The 22,417-nt window shown below is 39.0% G+C and overlaps 1 protein-coding gene across 1 annotated transcript in view; it reads left to right on the forward strand.

Moving 5' to 3' along the window:
* Window positions 1-22,417, forward strand: part of LOC103103464 (zinc finger protein 850-like) — a 67,870-nt gene that overhangs the window by 5,218 nt on the left and 40,235 nt on the right. The window contains exons 3-5 of the mRNA XM_056826301.1: window positions 6,030-6,156; window positions 11,071-12,917; window positions 13,340-13,436. Coding sequence (XP_056682279.1) covers window positions 6,030-6,156; window positions 11,071-12,917; window positions 13,340-13,436 — 2,071 coding nt within the window. The remainder of the gene's footprint in view (window positions 1-6,029; window positions 6,157-11,070; window positions 12,918-13,339; window positions 13,437-22,417) is intronic.

Here is a 22,417-nt window from a genome sequence, read left to right on the forward strand (position 1 = left end):
CAGTAGTCTTATAGCTGGATCAAAGGGCATGCAGTCTTTTAAAGCCCTTTGGCCAAAATTCCACATTGCCTTCCAGAATTTCTGGCAGTCCTCTCTTATTCATGTGGATATTAATCAGCTCTGTGAATCCAGGACCCGAGTTTTAGTTTAGCTGGAACAGACGGCAAACACTAGAAGTTTGGGGAAGACTCCTCCCTTTTTCTAAGCCTTTTTAGTTCTAGAATAGAGAACAGAGCAGGTCCATTGCTGCCCTTGCTGTCCCCACTGCCCAGCTTTGGGTAAGATTGTCCTCGCGAGGCCCTGGCCTTTACTTAGGTGAGGTGGGCTATTAGAGAGAGGAGCGGCCTGGAGCTCCCTGTTCAGGCATCGAGGTGAGGCCAGAACCGGTCGTCCTGGCTGTGAGAGTTGTTCTGGCTCGTCACGACTGCTCACAGCCCAGGTCTGTGTGCCTTGCCTGGGTGCTGCACACTATGGGCCAACAGCCTCTTCCTCAAGCTGCCTCTTCACTTCTTCTCTTGACCCTTGTTCCCCAGATTTCCAGGGTTACTGGGCCAGGCTTAGATCCTTTGTTTTTCATTAATAACTTTTTAAAAAATTAATGTCGAATTATGATATTTTTGTGGAATAAATTTGCCTTTAGCCTGGCCAAGGTCAGAACTCCAGACTTGCTGTGCCCTTCCCCTGAGGACATGAAACTAGGAGAAGCCTCCCTTTTATTGTTGTGAGAAATGGGTTAAGGGATAGATTGCATTTTGGCAGTTTTGCCACAATTTCCTCGAGTTCACCTAGAGGCTGTTTCAACAAAAACCTTTCCATGGAAGTTTGTGTTAAAGGGATTTTCTTAGTCTCTCCCTGTGTCTCCCTCAGAGGCCAGAGAGCAGGTTTCTAAGTAGATCAGAACTGATAGCAGTCAGTGAGCCAGAGCTAAAGATTCCATTACCAGGGAGACCAGGCCTGAGGAGAGGAAGTAGCTGCCATCTGACAGGAAGTTAGGTGGGACAGTTGGTCAGTGAGGAGATAAAGGAAGCAACCAGGGACAGTTGGAGGTCTTTTGCCTCTGGGATCTGGAGAGAGCAAGAGCTCTGTCTCTGGGGCAAAGGGCTGCTGACAATTGGGCTGCTATAGAAAACTGATTGAAGGACTGAGTAGTGACTGTCTATTATGTTACGGAGTTAGGTATTTAGTGAATAATTTATAGATAGAGTAGATCAGATAGGCCTGGCATGCCAGGCAAAAGAAACTGTCCTCAGAAAACAGAGATAGTTTTAGGTAGTATTAGGACTTTTAGGTATATTTATAGAGTATAAGATTAATTATCTCTCTTTTCTCTTTTCTATCTTTCTATGTGTGTACTTCTTTCTTCAATTAAACAAAGTTATTGTTAAACTGCTCTCCTCACTTTGTCAAAATCCTTAATTTAACCCTTACATTTGTTTTTTCCTCCCTTTGAGAACATTTCGTTAATGTGTGAAACAAGTGTCCTTACACAGCTCCAATGTGGGACCTGTTGCCACTTTTTCTGGGTGTGTCTTTTCAATAAACTCTTTAATTTTTTCTGAAATCCTCAACATTTCCTTAATCTCATTTGTACTGATTACCTCATCCACCTTGAGCTTCCTCCCACAGGGGGAAGCTTGTGGTTCAAATATCCACTCATGAGTTAAATCAAAAAATTCTGATTGTGACTGCTGGCATCTCAAATTGCTTGTGACTTAAGGTGTGTGTGTGTGTGTGTGTGTATCAAGACATCAGTTGATGTGCCTAGATAGAAAGATAGTAAGAGAAAGAGAGATAAAGAGACGACAACAGTACTAGAGGAATTACCTTTTTTTCTTTTATATTGTGGAGAGGTTCGACTGACCATATTAAATGACCAATTAATTAATTAATTAAAAATGAAGAAATTCTGCCTCTTGAATATTCTAGTCATTGCAGTTAATGTCTTTCTTATGAATGAGCTCAGTCCCCAACCCCAGGAAATCAAATGATATCTTTTTAAAAGATGAACACACCCTCCTTTTCTCATCACATTTACTATTCTGTTAGTAATTAGTAGTCTCTTGGTGACCGAGAATGACTCTTTCTTGTATGTATTCATCTATGATGTACCCTCATATGGCTTTGGAGTCCAAAGGCTGAGGCACAAAGATTGTGACACATGGGACATAGAATACCAGTTGTTACGGGAGGTGCTGTTGTGGCCTGGTGTTAGCGTTCACACGCAGTGGTAAGAGGTCGTCATCAATCATCTTCAAAGGTGGTGGCGGCATGGTTAATGTGGGTATGCCAGCTGCTTCTGACAGAGGCAGCAAGTTCTAGTTGCTTTGGTGTAATGCCAGCCCACTTCAAGTTTGACTTTAGCTGATCCTTGTATCTTTTCTTTGGTCGGCCTTGTTTCCTGAGTCCAGCTGACAGTTCACCATAGAATACCTGTCTTGGTATTCGCTGTGGGTCCATGCGGATGACGTGTGCAGACCGTCATAGCTGGGTTTTGAGGATCATTACTTCGATGCTGGTGGAGCTGGCTCTGTCGAGGACTTCCTGGTTGGTGATTTGGTCCTGCCATCGGATCCTCATGATTGACAGGAGAGAGTGTTGGTGGAATTGCTCCAGCTGTTTCATGTGCTTTTGTTACAGTGTCCATGTCTCTCAACCATACAGGAGAGAGCTGAGGACCACTGCATTGTACACTCTTTGAGCTTCGTGGCAGTGCTTACACCTCTGTGTTGGAGGACTTTGGAGCGCTGCCGCCTGAGTGCCTGCCTGGCCTTTTGGATCCTGGCATTAATCTCGTGTTCTAGGGACCCGTAGTTGGCGATGGTACTGCCCAGGTACTTGAAAGTGTTGACGTTAGAAAGCTGCGTGCCGTTGATTGTAATGTAAGGCTGGTTAGTTGGCCTCCCTGGTGCGGGTTGGAATAGCACCTCTGTTTTGCTGAGACTGATAGTCAGGCCAGTTTTGTTGCGGTAGAGAACCTGTCCTCAATGGTTTGAAAATGACTTTCTTGGTGGGCCATAAGAGCACAGTCATCTGTGAAGAGAGCTTCCAAGATGAGTCTCTCTGTTGTCTTAGTTTTTGCAGTCAGACAGCGAAGGTCGAATACTGAGCCACCAGTCGGTATTTGATGTAGACGCCCAGGTCTAGATCCATCACAGCATGTCGTAGTACTTGGGTGAAAAATAGGTTGAATAGTACTGGAGTGAGGACACAGCCTTGTTTCACGCCATTGGAGATGTTGAAGCGGTCGGAAGTCTCTCCACCAGATAGGACTTCCCCAGACATATCGACATGAAAGAGCTGGATCAGTTTGATGAATTTTGCTGGGCAACCAAGCTTGCTAAGGATCACTCACAATGCATCCCTGTTCACTGTGTCGAACGCCTTTGTCAGGTCTATGAAGACAATGTAGAGACTCAGGTTCTGCTCAAGGCATTTTTCCTGCATTTGCCTCACTGTGAAGACCATGTCCATGGTGCTGTGATCTGGTCAGAAGCCGCATTGTGATTCAGGAACGTTCTGCTCTGAAACAGATGACAGGAGTCTGTTGAGTATAACAGGGGCGAGGATCTTTCCAGCAGTAGAGAGTAGTGAGGTGCCTCTGTAGTTGTCACAGGCTGCTCATGCACCTTTGTTCTTGTATAGGGCTATGATGGAGGTATCTCTGAGTTCTGGGGGCATGTCTTCCTCTTCCCAATGCTGGTCAGCACTATGTGGAATGCCTGAAGCGCCTTTCCCTTTAAGGCCTTGTACACCTCAGTTGGGATCCCATTTTTACTGGGTGCCTTGCCTGTACTCATTTGTTTAATGGCTTTTGTCAAGTTGTTCAATGGTGCGGTTTTGGGGGATCTGGTCAAGGGCACTTTGGTCGACTGAAGAAGGTTGCTTGAGAAGCTGACTGAAGTGTTCTTTCCACCTGTTGCTGATGCCTTTTTTATCTTTTATGAGAGTGTCCCCGTCAGAGGATAGTAAGGGAGTGGTGGTGGGTTTTAATGGCCCATAGAAAGTCTTGAGGGCACTGTAAAATTGTTTGTAGTTTTTTGTATCAGCAAAGCACTGGATTTTTTCTGCCTTTTTTCCCCACCATCGGTCTTGCATCTTCCTGAGCTCACACTGAGCCCTGGCTTGGAGAGACTTGAATCTGTCTTTTTTAGGAGCAGAGTTTGGGTTATTTTGCCACTCCATAAAGGCTTTGCTCTTTTTGCTCAGTAGGTCTTTAATAGCAGTGTTGTTCTCGTCGAACCAGTCCTGGTGGTTGTGTTGTTTGGGGCCTAGGACTGTCTTTGATGTTTCCTTCACTGCGTCTCTGAACTGGTTCCATTTCTCGGTTGAGCTTCCAGTGAGTGGTCCCTTGACAGACAGCTTGTCGTCCACGTAGGACTGGAATGTTTGCAAATAAGATGGATCTGGTACTATTCTGTAACTAAATATAACATGACTGACTATTTTCTAGTAAGAAATGACATCATCAAGCAAAAAGAGGATGTTTTGGCACATCATACTCAGTGTTTTGCCAAATTCTCAATATAACAACAAAAGACTGTTCTTTGTCACTTAGTTGGAATCAGAGTTTGATCCCATATAACTCTGGAGTCCTCTATTCTTTCAGCTAGATAAGAGTCCTTCAGCCTTTTAGGAAATTAAGTAGAGAATTCCTTTTTTGTTGTTTTCCCCTTATTGAACATTGGTAATAATTTCCCCAGAATACCCAATAATTGCTTCCTTTTCACAAACTTCAAAGAAAATGTTCTTTAGTAGATGAATTCTGACAGTTGTGATGAGGAGGGATTTCAGATCACCTTCTCTCTTCTCCTCAGACTCTCCTACCTCCCTCAGAGAGCACATACCCTTCTCCCTCATTCCATAGGGAAAAGCATTTCAGATTGAGACACTTCTACAGTCTTTACTCTCCCAACATAATTCTCACTTCAGACACAAAATGCCTTTGTCAGGGTTCCATTAGAATGACTGGTCTACAGAGCTGGCTCTGACACTCTTCAAGGTGAAGAGTTTGGGGTGAGTCCCGTGTGTGCTTTCTTCAAGTTAGTTGATGAGGTACAAATTGGATGAATTCTGCAGGCTGTAAACCTTAAAATTTCTTAGACTTGTGAATGTTGGAAATTTCACCATTGGAAGGTTTCATGCTTGTAGGGAATTTCCTACTGATAGTGGGAACTCTATTGGAATGTGAACCCCATTGGCATGGGAGGTTCCTCCTCCTCCCTTCTTAAGATTACTTTAGGACAGAAACTTTTTGCTGAACAATGGAAAGGGCTTTGACCTATGCTTAAGCATAGAACAGGAAGTTCTTTGAGTCAGATTGATTTTAGAATTGATACAATAGAGATACTTGGAATGACAGAACCAGGTCTTGGGAACTTCCAATCTCCACCCTGCTCAGGGTAACAGGATTTAGGAAGGGCTGCAGCAAAGGATCAAGATTTAATTATTTGAGAATATGACCTTCAACAGACATGTGCAAAGCCACAGACCTCTGGGCAGTCCTGGGTTAAGCTAGAGCCACCATTGGCACAGGGAAGACATGGACAGTGATTTGTAGATGTGAGAACTGAGGGGAGGGAACTTGGATGGTTTCCTTAAAGATAGCGGGGGTCTGAGGACTGAGGGTGGTTGGAGAGGTTTTGCTCTGAGAGGTTGTGCTCTGAGAAGCTTGCTCTGAAGGAAGCTGGAGGTGGAGGCCCCTGAGACTGTTTCTCCATTTTGGTCACGTGAGTGATAGGGACTGATCTCTTTTCTTTACCTCAGCTATCTAAGGGCTTGGGCCTTTTGGTCCAGCCTAAACAGAGGGGGTATTTAAGCCCTATTCCCTTCTCTCTCTCTCTCTCTAATACCTTTCTTCCTCCTGTTTGTAATTAAAAACTCCATAAAAGGTTGACTGCTGACTTGAGTTTTCATTTAGGAATTACATAGCTGAATTACTTGGCGACCTTAAATTAATATATATCAGTCTTTTAAAGTGATTTCCTTTTCACAAGGCTCAGCTCTAAATCTTGTGACTTTTTCTGATTTAGGGGTCAATAACATTCAAGGATGTGGCTGTGGACTTCACCCAGGAGGAGTGGTGCCTATTGGACCATTCTCAGAAAGAGCTGTACAAGGAGGTCGTGCTGGAGAATGTGCAGAATCTACTCTTTGTGGGTAAGGACTATTTCGTCTGTTAACTCTGGCTCTGCCATTAAGGGAATGTCTTCATTCCAAGCAAAAGGATCAGGATTTTAAGCCTTGGTCAGTAATTAAAGAAGCAAAAGTACTGATCTCTGCACAGGATTCTCCTCCTGTCTGGTTTTATTTAAAAAAAAAAAATAAGTCTTTGAATTCTGTGATGGATAGATGGGATTTTCCTTTCTTGCTCCTCAAATGGTCTCTCTTCTATTTTAGGTAGCTTCAGGTGAAAATAATAAAAACCGTTAATACTGTTAGCATGTGCTTAAAGTACAAAAAATGAGAGAATAAACATCAAATACTCTATTGCACATAAGGAAAAACAATGATAAAATTTTTAAAAAATCAAAAATATCTAGCTCACAATCAGTTATACTTATCACCCAAAACTTATTTCTATGTTATTCATTTTGTAACGCAGGAATCTTTTAAAACCGGAACCCACATAAACCAGTGATACGTCTCATGTTTTATTCTGGATTTCTACTTCCACAGTTCTTTTTCTAGATGTGGATAGCATTCCTCAGACATTCCTCAGAATGTCCTGGATCACTGCATCTCTTTTAGTAGCAATTCAGTTTCTGTGTACAGTGTTCTCCGGGTTCTGCTTTTTTCAGTCCCAATCAGTTCATGTGGGTCTTTCAAATTCTTATAGAAATTAATCTATTCATTATTCCTTATAGCACAGTAGTATTCCATCAACAACATATGCCACAATTTGTTCAGCCATTCCCCAATGGAGCGACGCCCCCCCACCCCCATCCTCATTTTCCAATTTTTTTGCTACCAGAAAAAGTCCAGCTAATAATATTTTTGTACAAACAGGTCCTTTTCCTTTTTAAATCACTTGGGGACACATACATACTAGTAGTATTGCTGGATCAAAGGGCATGAATTGTTTTAAATCTCTTTGGGCATAATTCCAAATTGCCTACCAGAATGGTTGGATCCATTCACAACTCCACCAGCAATGCATTAGTGTCCCAATTTTACCACATCCCCTCCAACATTATTACTTTCCTTTGCTGTCATATTGGCCACTCTGCTCCCTGTGAGTTGGTACCTCAGAATTTTTTTGATTTGTATTTCTCTATTCAAGAGGGATTGAAAACATTATTTCATGTGATTATTGATGATTGTCATTTCTTCATCTCAAAACTGCCAATTCCTATCCCTTGACCATTTGTCAAATGGGGAATGGCTTGTTTTTTGTTTTTTTTTTTATAAATTTGACTTAGTTATTTGTATATTTGAAAAATTCGATCTTTGATATAAAATTATTTCCACTATTTGTTGTTTCCCTTCTAATTTTGATTTCAGTGGCTTTGTTTATACAAGACTTTTTAAATTTGATATAGTCAAAATTATTCATTTTACATCTTGTAATGTTCTCTGTCTCCTGCTTGGTCTTTAATACTTCCCTTCTTTATAGAACTGACCAATATACTATTTCTCATTCATCTAATTTATTTACTTGTAACATCAATCTTTATTTTAAAGTAATATACCCATTGTGAGCTTATCTTGGTATAGGGTGTGAGAAATTGATCTAAACCTTATTTTTGCCATGATGCTTTCTAATTTTCCCAGCAAGTTTTATCCAATATTGAGTTCTTATCCCAAAAGCTGTGATCCTTGGGTTTATCAAATATTGCTGAGGTCATTTACCCCGAGTGTATTTCATTGATCCACCCTTCTATCTCTTAGCTAATGCCATATTATTTTGATGATCACTGTTTTATAGTACAGTTCAAGATCTGGTACTGCTAGGCCACCATACTTCACATTGTTTTTCATTGGTTCTTTGGATAGTCTTGATCTTTTGTTCTTTCAGATCAATTTTGTTATTATTTTTTCTAATTCTATAAAAAATTTTTTTTGTCATTTGTTAGGTACAGCAATGAATAAGTGTATTTCTTCAGTTAGTATTGTCATTTTTATGATATTTACTCATCTAACACAAGAGCAATTGGCTTGTTTTTCAATTATTTAAATCTAGTCTTATTTGTGTGAGAAGTGTTTTGTATTCATGTTCATATAATTCCTGTGATTCTCTTGGCAGATGAGTTCCCAAATATTTTATAATGTCTAGTGTGACCATATAAAATGCTTGGAAATTAAAAGTATTTAGAAAACTAGAAAAAAATGTGACAAAAATTAGGTATAGACCAATAGCTCACACCCTATATCAAGATATGGTCCAAATGGGCATATGATTTAGACATAAAGGGTAATATTATAAGTAAATTCAGGGAAGATAGAATTGTTTTCCTGGCAGATCTGTGGAGAAAGGAAGAATTTCTGACCAAACAAGAGATAGAGAACATTATAAAATGTGAAATATATAATTTTGACTATATTAACTTTAAACTGTTTTAAACAAACAAAACTAATATAACCAAGATTAGAAGAGAAACAAGAAGCTGGGAAATATGGTTTTATAATAGGTTTCTCTGATCTCATTTTTTCAAATATATAAAGATCTAAGTAAATTTAATCCAAGAATGCAAGTCATTCCCCAGTTGACAAATGGTCATAGGTTATGAATAAACAGTATTCAGATGAAGAAAACAAAGTTGTCAATAGTCACATGAAGAAATATTATAAATGTCTCTTGATTGGAAAAGTGATTTAAAAGAACTCTGAAGTATCACCTCACCCTTAACCGACTGGCCAACATGACAAAAAAGAGAAGTGACACAGATTAGAGGGAATGTGGCAAAATTGGGGCATGTTATACCTTGGTGTTGGATTTGTGAACTGATCTATCCTTTCTGGAGAGCGAATTTCGAATGACTCCCAAAGAGCTACCAAACAATGCATACCTTTTGATCCAGTAATACCACTACTAGTTCTGTGCCCCGAAGAGATCAGAAAAAAAGGGAAAGGGCCTACTGCTAGGAAAATATTTGTAACTGCTCTTTCAGTGGTAGTAAAGCATTAGAAATTAAGGGATGTCTATCAGTTGACGAATGGCTAAATAAATTGTCATATATGAGGGTGATGGAATACTATTGTGGTGTATTGAATGATGAACAGGATGATTTCAGAAAGTGCTGGGATGACTCTGAACTGATACAGAGGGAAATAAGCAGAACCAGGAAAACATTATATACTATAACACTAATATTATGGAATGTTCAACCATGACAGCTTTGGCTACTCTCAGCAATACAATAATCCAAAATAATTCTGAGGGACTTATGACATAGAACACTTCCAGAGAAGGAACTGTTGGAGTTGGAATGCAGATGAGAGCATACAATTTTTCACTTGTATATTTGGGTTTTTCTTTTGAAGTTGTAGTTTTATATGATTATTCACTTCTAAAAAAATACGGAAATAAAATTTAAAGTATGAAACTATAGCTCACAGACCCTAATTCTTCCTAGTCTAGCAAGTTTATCCTTATTTCTCCTTCAATGTTCCCTCAAATTCCAGGCCTGGTGTTAAGAATGAAAAGGAAGGCAATAAGCATTTAAAAATACCTGCTCTGTGTTCTTTACTAAGTAAAGGAGTTCATAATTGTCATTAATTTCACAAAGCACCTGTGTGAGTTTGATACTTTTATTGTCCTCAATTCATATTGAGGTAACTGAAGTAACAGATTAAATAACTTACCCCAGGGCATACACTTACCATCTCTCTCAGGCTGGATTGAATTTTTTTTTCCTGACTCCAAGTTCTGACCTATTCACTACCTGCTGCCTTTAATTTCTAGATAATGGAGGTTGTGAAATGTGCCTATCCTTCTAATACAAGAGGTAAATGAAGATGGAATTTACTGATTGTAAATATGTTACATTATCTCTGTCCTCCTGTAAATGTCCCAATGATGAATACAACAAAAACCATTCTATAGGCCTTGTTTGCATGCCCCTCCCTTCCATTAGGAGGACCAAATTTTTTATTTTTCTCACCTGATCCCCTCATTATTCCTTATGTCCAGAGCTTCTAGTTCCAAGAGCACATATTATCTCCTGTTTGAATCACCATGTATGCTAGAGAAAAAAGGCCCCCAAATCTCCTGTCCAGGGTAGTGAATTGAATGCATGGGGATAAGGGCTTTTATCCCAAAAGTCTTTGATCTGTTTTAGTGAAGGGAGGGCTAGACTCAGGGGCTGGCAGACCAATCCTGGATTATACTGTTCATTTCCTGAGAGATGCATGATGGACTCAGTATAGAGTAGGAGACATATATGGTAGATTGTAAAATAAGATGAATGTTTAGTATGTCTGCATTGAATGGCATAATATCTTTGCATCTGTAGCGAAAAGAAGAAAAATTTATTCTACTTTGAAAATTTCTGCATAAGAGTTAAAAAGAGTCAAGTTGTTTCTTGGCTTAGCATATAAAATACCAAGTATGATGATTTGATAGTGCATCCAAAATGATGGCAATGAAATATATGGAAGGTCTCTCAAAATTGACAAAATTATGAGATTAGTCAATGAGTGACTTTGAAAGGAAAGACAGAAAGGCCAATGGACAAAGATTCTTCAATACTGTGAACTTTTAAAGCATGCTTAGGCACAGAGTTTGAGTTGTAGTCTACTTGCACGGAAGTAGGTCAGGTCACTTCTCCATTCCTTACCTATGACATGAGTTGTGAGGTATGATGAGAGTCTTGGTCTTGTCTGTATCACAGATCTGTTGTGACATTTCATTGTTATTGTATGTGAAAGTGTTTCTGAAATCTTCCATCTTATAGTTAATGACCAAATGGTCTACCCAAAGTCTGGTTCTGTTCATTTACGTTTGAAAACTCCTTTTGGCCTTAGGAACTAAAATAAAAATCAATTTACTTACTGCCTTCAGAAGAAAGAACTTATATTCTGTGTGTGTGTTCTCCTTCCATCTGTGTTTATAACATTATTTGTTTTCTTCAGAGGCAGAGACTTATTTTGAAGTGAAGGAGATGTCTACAAAGATGAGACTTTTTGTGGAAGGATCTAACTCTCCAAGAGGCATGAATAAGAGTCCCTGTGACTTCTTTTTGAGAGACTCTAATATCAAGGTAAATAAAAATCCCAAGAGTGACTGTGAATTTGATGAAGTTGCAGAGAATTTTAGCCAACATTCAGTCCTAAATCAATGTACAAAATTGACCTCAGGAAAAAACTGTTGTTTGGATAGTGAACACACCAAATGCATTCCTGAAAAAGGAGGACTTAATCTGTCTCATGAGAAGACTCCTGAAATGTCCCTGTATCAAGATAACCTAGGGAGAATCACCTCTGGCTCAAGTTTAAACCTCATAAGACATCCAAATCATGTTGAGATGCTTTCTGTGAGTAATAATGGTGGGAGACCTTTCAGTCAGAACTCTGAATTTGGTTCCTATCAAATCATACACTCTGGCGAGAGACCTCATCAATGTAAAGAATGTGGAAAGACTTTCACAGTGAGGGGTAATCTTGTTAGACATCAGAGAATCCATAGTGGAGAAAAGCCTTATGAATGTACACAATGTGGAAGGGCTTTCTCCAGGAGGGGCACTCTTGCTGAGCATCAGAGAATCCACACTGGAGAGAAACCCTATGAATGTAAACAGTGCGGAAAGGCTTTCACAGAGAGTAGCGCTCTTGCTAAGCATCAGAGAATCCACTCTGGAGAGAAGCCTTATGAATGTACAGAGTGTGGAAAGCCTTTCACACAGAGGGGTGGTCTTGCTGCACATCAGAGAATCCATACTGGAGAGAAACCTTATGAATGTACACAATGCGGAAAGGCTTTCACACGGAGGGATTATCTTGTTAGACATCAGAGAATCCACACTGGAGAGAAACCTTATGAATGTACACAGTGTGGAAAGCCTTTTACATGTAGGGGCCATCTTACCACACATCAGAGAATCCACACTGGAGAGAAACCTTATGAATGTACACAGTGTGGAAAGCCTTTTACATGTAGAGGCCATCTTGCAACACATCAGAGAATCCACACTGGAGAGAAACCTTATGAATGTACACAGTGTGGAAAGGCTTTCATACACAGGGTGAGTCTTGCTGAGCATCAAAGAATCCACACTGGAGAGAAACCTTATAAATGTACACAATGTGGAAGGGCTTTCCTATGTAGGGGTACTCTTGCTGCACATCAGAGAATCCACAATGGTGAGAAACCTTATGAATGTACACAGTGTGGAAAAGCTTTCATACACAGAGTGAGTCTTGTTGCACATCAGAGGACCCACTCTGGAGAGAAACCTTATGAATGTACACAGTGTGGAAAAGCTTTCATACACAGAATGAGTCTTGTTGCACATCAGAGGATCCACTCTGGAGAGAAACCTTATGAATGTGTACAGTGTGGAAAGGCTTTTATATATAGGGCAAGTCTTGGTGCACATCAGAGGATCCATACAGGAGAAAAACCTTATGAATGTACACAGTGTGGAAAGGCTTTCACACGGAGGAGTCATCTTGTTATACATCAGAGAATCCACACTGGAGAGAAACCTTATGAATGTAAACAGTGTGGAAAGGCTTTCACAGAGAGTAGCTCTCTTGCTAGACATCAGAGAATCCACACTGGAGAGAAACCTTATGAATGTACACAGTACGGAAAGTCTTTCATACACAGGGTGAGTCTTGCTGAGCATCAGAGAATTCACACTGGAGAGAAACCTTATAAATGTAAACACTGTGGAAAGACATTCACATGGAGGGGTGATCTTGCCAAGCATCAGAGAATTCACACTGCAGAGAAAACTTATGAATGTAATAAATTTAGATAACCATTTTTCTTATTGTTCCACAATTATTTCATGTCAGAAAATTCCCACTGGAGAGAAACCTCAAGTGAGGCTGAGCTTATTGTTGCCACTGTTTGCTTATTTAACATAAGAGGATCTGCACTAGAAATTAACTTTAGGAATATGATCAGTGTGGTAAGGCCTTCAGACAACAATCATCTCTTATTCCCAAGCCAGAATTCCTTTTGGTTAGAAATCTTATTCCTGGCTTGAATGAAGAAAGACATTGAAATAGAGAAACCAGAGGTTGTTCAGTAGGATCAAATGTCTTCTAAACAGATCAGTTCCTGATGGATTCTCTGTAGGAAGACTTTCAGCCAGAGATCATCTCTTATTTCCTGTAAGAGGATTCCTAGTACAATAAAACCTAATGACTATGCATAAGTTTGTGTTTTTCTCAGGAGGAGTGTGATCACTCATTTGGAGAAGTGCAAATGATAACAAATCTGGGGCACCAGCCCACATCTATTAAATTGGTTATTATGACAGAAAAGGAGGGTGAGGATTGAAAAAAAGGAATGAACTTTTGGGGTTGTTGTGAACTAATTCAACCATTCTGGAGAAGACAATTTGGAACTATGTCCAAAAGACATTAAAAAGGAAAAACAACTATTTATATTAAAAATTCAAAACACTTCAAGGTGCTCTTTCTGGGGTGACAAATGTATTGGAAATTAAGAGGAAACTCATCCATTGGGAAATGGCTGAGCAAATGTTGGCATATGATTATAATGGAATTCTGTTATCATTAATGAGGAGGAACTCAGAAAAAACCTGGAAAGGCTTGAAAACTGATGCAGACTTTTAAAATTAAATACAAACAAAAGTTTCTGTTTTACATTTTGTGATGTTTCCTGTCTCTTTTTTGGTCTTAAATTTCCTTCCTTTACCATAGATTTGATAGCTATACTATTTCATGTTCCTCTAATTTACTTATAATAGCACTCTTCATGTTAAAAGTCATTCACCCTTTCTGAATTAATCTTGGTGTAGGGTATGAGATGTTGTCCTAAACATAATCTCTCTCACATACTGTTTTCCAATTTTCTCAGCAGTTTTTGTTAAATAGTGAGTTCTTGTCCCAAAAGCTGAGATATTTGGGTTATTGAACACTAGTCATTTACCTCTGATCTATTTCATTGATTCCCCGCCCTTCTGTCTCTTAGCCAGTACCATCTTGTTTTGATGATCACTGTTTTGTTTTTTTTGGTGATTTTCAAACATTATTCCTTGGTTACAAAAATCATTTTCTATTCCTCCCTCCTCTCCCCCCACCCCTCCCATAGCCAATGCACAATTCCACTGGGTATTACATGTGTCCTTGATCAGAACCCATTTCCATGTTGTTGGTGTTTGCACTAGGATGTTCATTTAGAGTCTACATCCCTAGTCATCCCCCTCAGCCCATGTAGTCAAGCAGTTGTTTTTCTTTTGTGCTTCTACTCCCACAGTTTTTCCTCTGGATGTGGATAGTGTTCTTTCTCTAGATCCCTCTGGATTGTTCAGGAACACTGCCTTGCCACTAATGGAGAAGTCTATTACATTTTATTGTACCATGATGATCACTGTTTTTTAATGCAGTTTAAGATGTGGTAGTCCTAGGGCCCCATCCTTCACATTTTTTATTAGTTCCCTTGATCTTCTTGCTCTTTTGTTCTTCCAGATGAACTTTGTTATAATTTTTTGTAATTCCTTAAAAAAGGTTCTTGGTAGTTTGATAGATATAGTACTGAATAAGCAAATTAATTTGGGTAGCATTGTCATTTTTATTATATTAGCTTATCTTTCCCATGAACAATTAATGTTTTTCCAGTTGTTTAGAACTAGTTTTATTTGTGTGAAAATTGTTTTGTAGTTGTGTTCATATAATTCCTGAGTTTGTCTTGTAACGGAATTCTTTGTTCTCTTTGAGTTTACACTTGTAAAAGGGAATTCTTTATACTCTGGTTAATAATAACTGAAGTACCCCTTCTTAGTACCTCATCAGACTGTGAAGACGGTATTAATTCTCCTTTGTCTACTTTTGAATCGAATCAACAAAAGCTAAAACACACTACTTAGCACTAGGTGTAGGAGCTCTCCATCCTTTCAACTCAAACAGCCAGGAAATGAGAATTTTCACCTCTCCAGAAGGTGAGATGTGGTTCTCACAAACACTGCCCCTTGAGCAGTGCTGGGTAATTTGGGAGCCGAAATTGACCCTTGTGAAAAGGGGAAGGGACAAGAAGCCACTATAAAAAGGTCCTGAATTTCTGGGGTTAGGAGAGTTCACTCCAAGATGGAAGTCAACTTCAAGGAGGAAGTGAGCTTCAAGAAGAAGGTTGGCTCAAGGAAGAAAGTGGGCCTCAGGAATCACGTTCAGCTCCAGTCATTGTCTTGACCTGCCTCTTTGAGGGAACTTGGGTGAGTTGAAAGCTGGTTTTCCTTTCCTGTCTTTTGGAGAGAGTTTAATTCCAATTGGAGGTCAACAAGTCCTGGCTGAGTCGAGCAATGGAGCAATATTTAGTTAGATAAGCTAATGTCTTCTCTACTCTTTTGTATGTCTATGCTTTGTCTTTCTCCTTCTTTTGTAAATAAAAGCTATTAAAGTCATTTTGACCATTAAAATTTAATTCTTACATTCTAGACAAAAAGATTCAGATATTTTATATTGTCTAGAGTGATTGTAAGTGGAGTTTCTCTTTCTAACTCTTGCTGCTGATTTTTGTTGGAAATATATAAACATTCTGATCATTTATGTGGAGTTATTTTATATCCTGTAACTTTGCTAAAATAGTTAATGATTACTACTAGCCTTTTCCTTCTCCCTGTGATTTTGTGGCTGCAGCTGTGGGCTTTATGCCTGCCAGGAGAATCTGCACATGTCGGTGTATGTTTTCTTAGATAATTAAGTTTGAACTATTTCTTTTAGTTTATTTTCTTTCTACTTCAAGTGATTAATAATAAACTTTATAAAATATACTTGGAGTTATTGGATATTAACTTAAATTTTATAGTATCCTGCAACTTTGCTAAAATCATTCTTTTTACTCGCTTTTTAGTTGATTTTCTAGGATTCTTTAAGCATACCATCATATCATCTGCAAGGAGTGATAGCTTAATTCTGGATTGATTTTTGTCTCTGTCCAAAAGCTTGATGAAATCTTTTATGAAAGCAAATCCCTTTAGATTCAATGAAGTGTTCAAGAGTTGAACAATATTCCTGAAACGAAGGGGTGTACAGGAAATGATTACAGGAAGGGCTAGATGTGGAAGGGATAAGGGGACCTGATCTGTACTGTTCAGATCACTCTCTACAAGGACTCAGGGTCATGATGCAGTCAGCTGATTTCTGTGACTGAGCAAAACTCCCACCCCTCTGATGAAGTAAAAAGGAAGGATTTGAGGTGTGCAAGTGCACTTTGTCTCAAAATAGCAACACAGGTTTGAGAGAGGGCTACAAAAAAGTTAATGTCTGCAGATTTCTTAACCCTTTTTCTGGTTTAAGGGAGAGGAAAACATGTGTGAATTTGGAAACAACCAACTAGTTCTGAATCCCTTCTCTATTTTGTAATTCTTTTCATTGGAATTCAAGAACTATGTGTTTCTCACTACAAAAAGGAAAACATTGGAGGGTCTAAAGGGGAGCAAATCCCTGAAAACTCCCAGATAAATAAATTGTGGTACTGCGGGATAAAATCCTATTAGTTTGATCTATTGTAGAGCATTGAGATTCTTTGAGGAGTAAAATATGGAAAAAGCATAAAGAAAACAAAGAGTGGGTGATTACTTTCATGGGAAGGTTAAAAGAAAAAACATTTTATCTGTAAACTTATAAGAATTTAAGAAGCCAATTGTGTGGGCAAAGCAATCAGCCTTGCAAAACCAGATTTGTTTGAGTTATGGGAGTTCTAAATAAGGAAGTGGGATCATTGATGATGTATTAATTTGATTATGGTACTGTAATGATTTCTAAGAATTGATGTTTATACCAGGATGAGTTCTAACTTAAAGAAAATCAAATAAAACAACCAAATGAAATCTCTGTGTGTTGAGAGAGAAATCCCCCTACACCCTTATATGAGGATTATATTTTAATGTTATCAGTAGTCTTGAGGTAATCATAATTGTAATTCTGACATAGTTGGCATAAGCCATAATTTCAGTAGTTTTTTTGTGAATATTCTGGTACAAGTATTAAGGTTTTGAATTAAGTAAATAACTGCTTTAATATAGACCTTAGGCCCACCCTTTAAAGTTGTTATTTTAGGCACCCTAACTTGTGATCCATTCTACCTCATGATGCCTCACCTTTGGCTCAGAGCCAGTTACTACTTAACCTGACCAACTCTTATGCATCATTAGCTCAGAAACATCTGCTTCCCCTCCCCAATCTATCAGGTGATTGTTAATTCATTGCCAAATGACTTCTTATGCCTGTAATAGTTAAAATTGAATAGTTAAATTTAAGAGTTAAAAAACATTGCTCTGGTTGTGGTTTATAAAAATTAACTCTGAAGTCAAGAGGCTGCTAGTAGCTTTAGTAACTTTATTACAGCAAGGTAGAGATAGTAAAGAGAGAAGAATAGGAAGGAGATAGGGAGTTGACTAGCTAAATGCCCTAAGTCCTATCTGAAGAGATCCAGCTCACCACCCAGGCAAGGTTCCAGTCTCCAGGTAGAAGTCCTTAGGAATTTCTCCAACCAAGCGTATCACTAGAGCATCTTATCTACATAGACAGCTACCCCAAGACCATTCAGTCCAAAGAGGATTCTCCAACCCAAAGAGGCTCCTCTCAAAAGACAATCTCTGACGCCAAGGAGGCAGGAGTCTCACCAGAGTAAACATTCTTCTTGAGCTGAGTCTCCAACACAGTAATCTGAATCTGAAATCAGAATGCAAGTGCAAATGAATCAGAATTTTACCAGCTCGAGAGTGTCTCCTTCTGTCAGTGCACCAGTCTGAATCAGAATGTGCACCAGAATCTAAATCAGAATTGAATGTTCAGACTTGCTGTTGTGTGTCATAAGCACTTTTCTCCACCCAACAGCTCTCCCACGTCACATCTCAGGAACCAATTATATTTCATTTGTCTAGCATTGCCCAGGAGGTCCTGATTACTTCAATCAATCCACATTTCTCTGTTTTCATCACTGACCTGAATTATTTTTGTAATGGTATAAAAACTTGTTTAATTCTTTGGGGTATAAAAGAAAGTCTCCCACAGTGTTCAGCATCCTTCTTATAACAGTCGTCCAGCAACTTTTACATAAGGAAATCCTTGTGGTGGATTGTAGCCTGAGAAGGAGCAAGGAATCTGAGGATTATGGATGATCGATTGAGAGACAGACACAAGTTAATTTTTATAAGGAATGGCGCTAAGTTCCTGAAAAGGTTTTCCTTTTAAAGTAAATTAAGGAAAAACTTGATAATAGATAGAACATGTGGATATTCCGAGATGGAAAACAGGTAGTGACAGAGTGCCGCTAACAAAGGTGGGGAGCTTTGGCTCCTGGTGCCAAGACATGTGGCGAGAGGATAGGTGAGAGGGAAACAAAAGAACAAAGGAAGAAGATCTTTAGGGACCAGAGTAGGGCTCCAGAAAAGGGGCGATCCAGATGGCAGACAGCCAGAGTGAGCTGCGCCGTTCCTGTCTTTTATTAAGGTAATGATTGGGAGGTACGTAATGCATATGTAACAACGCATAGTGGACTGCCATTGGTTTAAATGCTAATGACATACATGATAGAGGCGTGATTAAATCCAGCCTGCGCTTTTGGAAATGAGCCTGCTTAGAACAAAGGCTGCATAGCCCTGCTTAGGATTCCGCTCAGGAATCATACATTGGAATGCCACATATCCCCCTTTTTGTTTAAATAAATAAATAAAAACAAAGTGTAGTGTAATTTATAATAAAGAATGTATATATACATTTATTTATATATACATATTGTAAGAGTTAAAATAGTGGAAGACATAAACTGTGGCACATAAAAGGAGTGTTTGGCTTAAATTGTGACCGCAGAAAATATGGTTTCAAGACAATGTTTTAAATCAAATAATATAAATAGGTCGCCAGGGAAAAATTCCCAAATATGAAATATACCCAAGTCAACTGGGTTTTATAGAGATTTTAATTAATACAAATGAGGGATTAAAGAAAGAGAGAGAAAGAAAAGGGAATAATGAGAAAAATGGCTAGGCCAGCTTAGGTCAGCCTTAAGAGAGAGAGATCAGTCAGTCTTTTGTCCACTCACCACAAGATTTGTCCCAAGCAAGATTCTAGTGTTCAGAGATCCATCAATTCAGCTCCTCATCTCAACTAAGTTCAACCTCCAAGGCTGCATTCCTCCTCAGTCCCTGAACTGGTTCAGACAGCTCCTTTTAAAGAGAATTTTCTCCTATGTCACCTCCCCTAAGTTCTCACATCTACCAATCACAGTAGACGTTTTCCAAAGAACAGACCATTCTCAATTCACACCTAAGTAGACTTCAACTTTTGATTAAGTTCACCCCTGACAAAACCTCTGAGTAAGTTCTCACCTCTTTACTCCTTGTAAATTCACAAGTTTCCTGACCTTTATAGGTACTTAGCACCCTTTTGTATTAGATCTAAAAATAGGCACAGCTTAAGAACTTTTGCCTTACTATAAGTATGGGTTTAAGTATTTTTCATTCTTCAGCAAGGAGTTTCTTCCCCTAAAGCAGGCTTAAGTAGGGGTGGAGTAGAGGTCTCATTCCTGATCTAAGTTCCTTCATTGTTTAAAATGGGGAATGGTCTTAACCAAATCTTATGAAGTAAGGTCTGAGAATTTTTAAGATTCACAATATATACTTTATTATATATATATATATATACATATATATATACATATATATATACAAAATATAATTGAGCATAATCATATAATAATTTAAAAAATTAATTCAACATCAGAATTCAAAAGATTAAATGTGAAAATTAAGTATGATTAAAAATAAAAGCAAAAGTTTCCCTTAACATAGTAATAAGAATAATGCAAAAACAAAAATAAAAATAATGAGAAAATGATCTTCACTCTAGCGATCCTGACCTAATGTGACATTAGTCCTGTAGTTCATAGGACAGGTGTATGTATATATCATTTTACCCATGTATAGCCAGGACTACAAGAAGTTGCCAGATCTTTACTAGACAAAGAAGAAGTCTATATCTGGAGATGAGAGGGAACTCCTTTCTCTCCCTTGTAATGATCATGCACAGACTTAGGGATAAAGAAGCCCAGATGCCTGCCACGTAAAAATACGGTTGGAAGTGAAGCACCAGGCCGATCGCTGCCTTGACTCCAAACTCTGTCCCCCAATTCTTCTCAGGCTGCTGTGCATGGGGTTTTAGCTCTCTAAAAATTTTTTTTTACTACCACACGTTGGATGCCAGATATAACAGTTGTCCGGCAACTGTTACATAAGGAAATCCTTGGTGGGTTGTAGCCTGAGAAGGAGCAAGGAATCTGAGGATTATGGATGACCAATTGAGAGACAGACACAAGTTAATTTTTATAAGGCATGGCGCTAAGTTCCTGAAAAGGTTTTCCTTTTAAAGTAAATTAAGGAAAAACCTGATAATAGAACACGTGGATTTGATTATTCCAAGATGGAAAACAGGTGGTGACAGAGTGCCCCTAACAAAGGTGGGGAGCTTTGGCTCCTGGTGCCAAGACATGTGGCAAGAGGATAGGTGAGAGGGAAACAAAAGAACAAAGGAAGAAGATCTTTAGGGACCAGAGTAGGGCTCCAGAAAAGGGGCGATCCAGATGGCAGACAGCCAGAGTGGGAGAGAGGGAGGAGCTGCGCCATTCCTGTCTTTTATTAAGATAATGATTGGGAGGTACGTAATGCATATGTAATAACGCATAGTGGATTGCCATTGGTTTAAACGCTAATGACATACATGATAGAGGCGTGATTAAATCCAGCCCGCACTTTGGAAATGAGCCTACTTAGAACAAAGGCTGCATGGCCCCGCTTAGGATCCCACTCAGGAATCATACATTGGAATGCTACACTTTTGGTCTTGACCAGACATCTGACTTTGTTGTGAGACTGGCCCCTCCAGAATAAACCTACCTTTTTTTCATTCCTTGTAGACTATCATTTGTGTACCTGTGGTTATAAATTACACAATAGGGTCAATCCTGTGAAAATTTTTGCACTAAGTTGTAATTGGTAAGATTTGCCATTTGAGGTAAAAGCTTTTGGGACTGCAACTAATATTTTGAGCCTTGAGTTCAGGTGTAATTGTCTGATGGATCATTGATCATGAAGTCAGTAATCTACGTACCTTTCCAGAGAAAATCCACCACTTACTCAGAAGGGATGTGATCCCAAACACAAGCTGAGTGGCAGAAGTCAAGGGCATGATTCTCAGCACATGTGAGAGTAGGATCCCTTTTTGATTCAGAATCCCCCTTTGTCATTTCCCTTTAAATACGAATATTTTCCACCTGATCATTACTGTAAAGTAGAATTATTACCACCCTGTTGACACCTCTGATTCTTCCCTAAAATCAAATAGTGTTGAATCAGTCTATGCACTGAGGCTGATGTTTAAAGGAGCAGCATTAATGTGGTTATACTCTTGTATGTGCTTTTTCTTTGGTGGAAAATTTCTATAATCAGTGCAAGTAGGCAGGGAAATGTAGGAGCATAATGCAGGTTGTAAAATGTGACTGTTTTCAGTTTAATGTGAGGTCATTCTATATCTCCCACAAAACCAAGAATTGGTCATTGGACTATCTGTTCATGCTATTCATGTATAAGAGGAAATCCCTAAAATATCTCATTCTTCCTAATTGTAAGGAGGGTTTGTGTAATATCTTTCCATTTGAATGTAGTCAACAGCCAAGTATGTTCTACTATGGGCAACTCAATGGGGATACACAGTTTTCTATACATAGGAGGGAATTATTGAAGTGTTTTTGCATGCCACCCATGTCTTTTTTAAACTGGAGAATAATTAGTAAGTTAATTTATTTGTGGAATCCCTACCCCTGGGGTTAGAGAAATCTATTTTCCAAAAGGCATTGTTGCTTATATTTCTGTCCATAGGGCTAGAACCCTCATTGCATCTCATCCTCCAAAAGGAACCAAAATGAAAAATATTGAGAAAGCAACAGGTAAGATAATCTTATTAGGTGCAAGTTACACATGATTTTAATGGGTCAAGGGAATACCTAAAGTTTCTGTAGTTTTCTCTATGTTAAGTACACTCTAAGTTCCTGGTATTTTAATATTTGAAAAACAAACCTTTTTAACCCTCATCCAGAATTCTCATACTTTTTCTTCTGCTCAAAACATACCTTTTACTCACTCTCTTGTGTCCTAACTTGGACTCACCCCAAACTTCTTCCAAAGCCTCCCTGGCAGGCCTGACTGACCTGTCCAAACCCCAGGTCCTAGAGGTCAGGAGCAGAGAATATCCTTGGGCCATTCCTGGAATTGTGGGACATGGTCATCCCCTC

Source organism: Monodelphis domestica, chromosome 4 (assembly GCF_027887165.1).
Source record: "Monodelphis domestica isolate mMonDom1 chromosome 4, mMonDom1.pri, whole genome shotgun sequence".
NCBI classification, from domain to species: Eukaryota; Metazoa; Chordata; class Mammalia; order Didelphimorphia; family Didelphidae; genus Monodelphis; species Monodelphis domestica.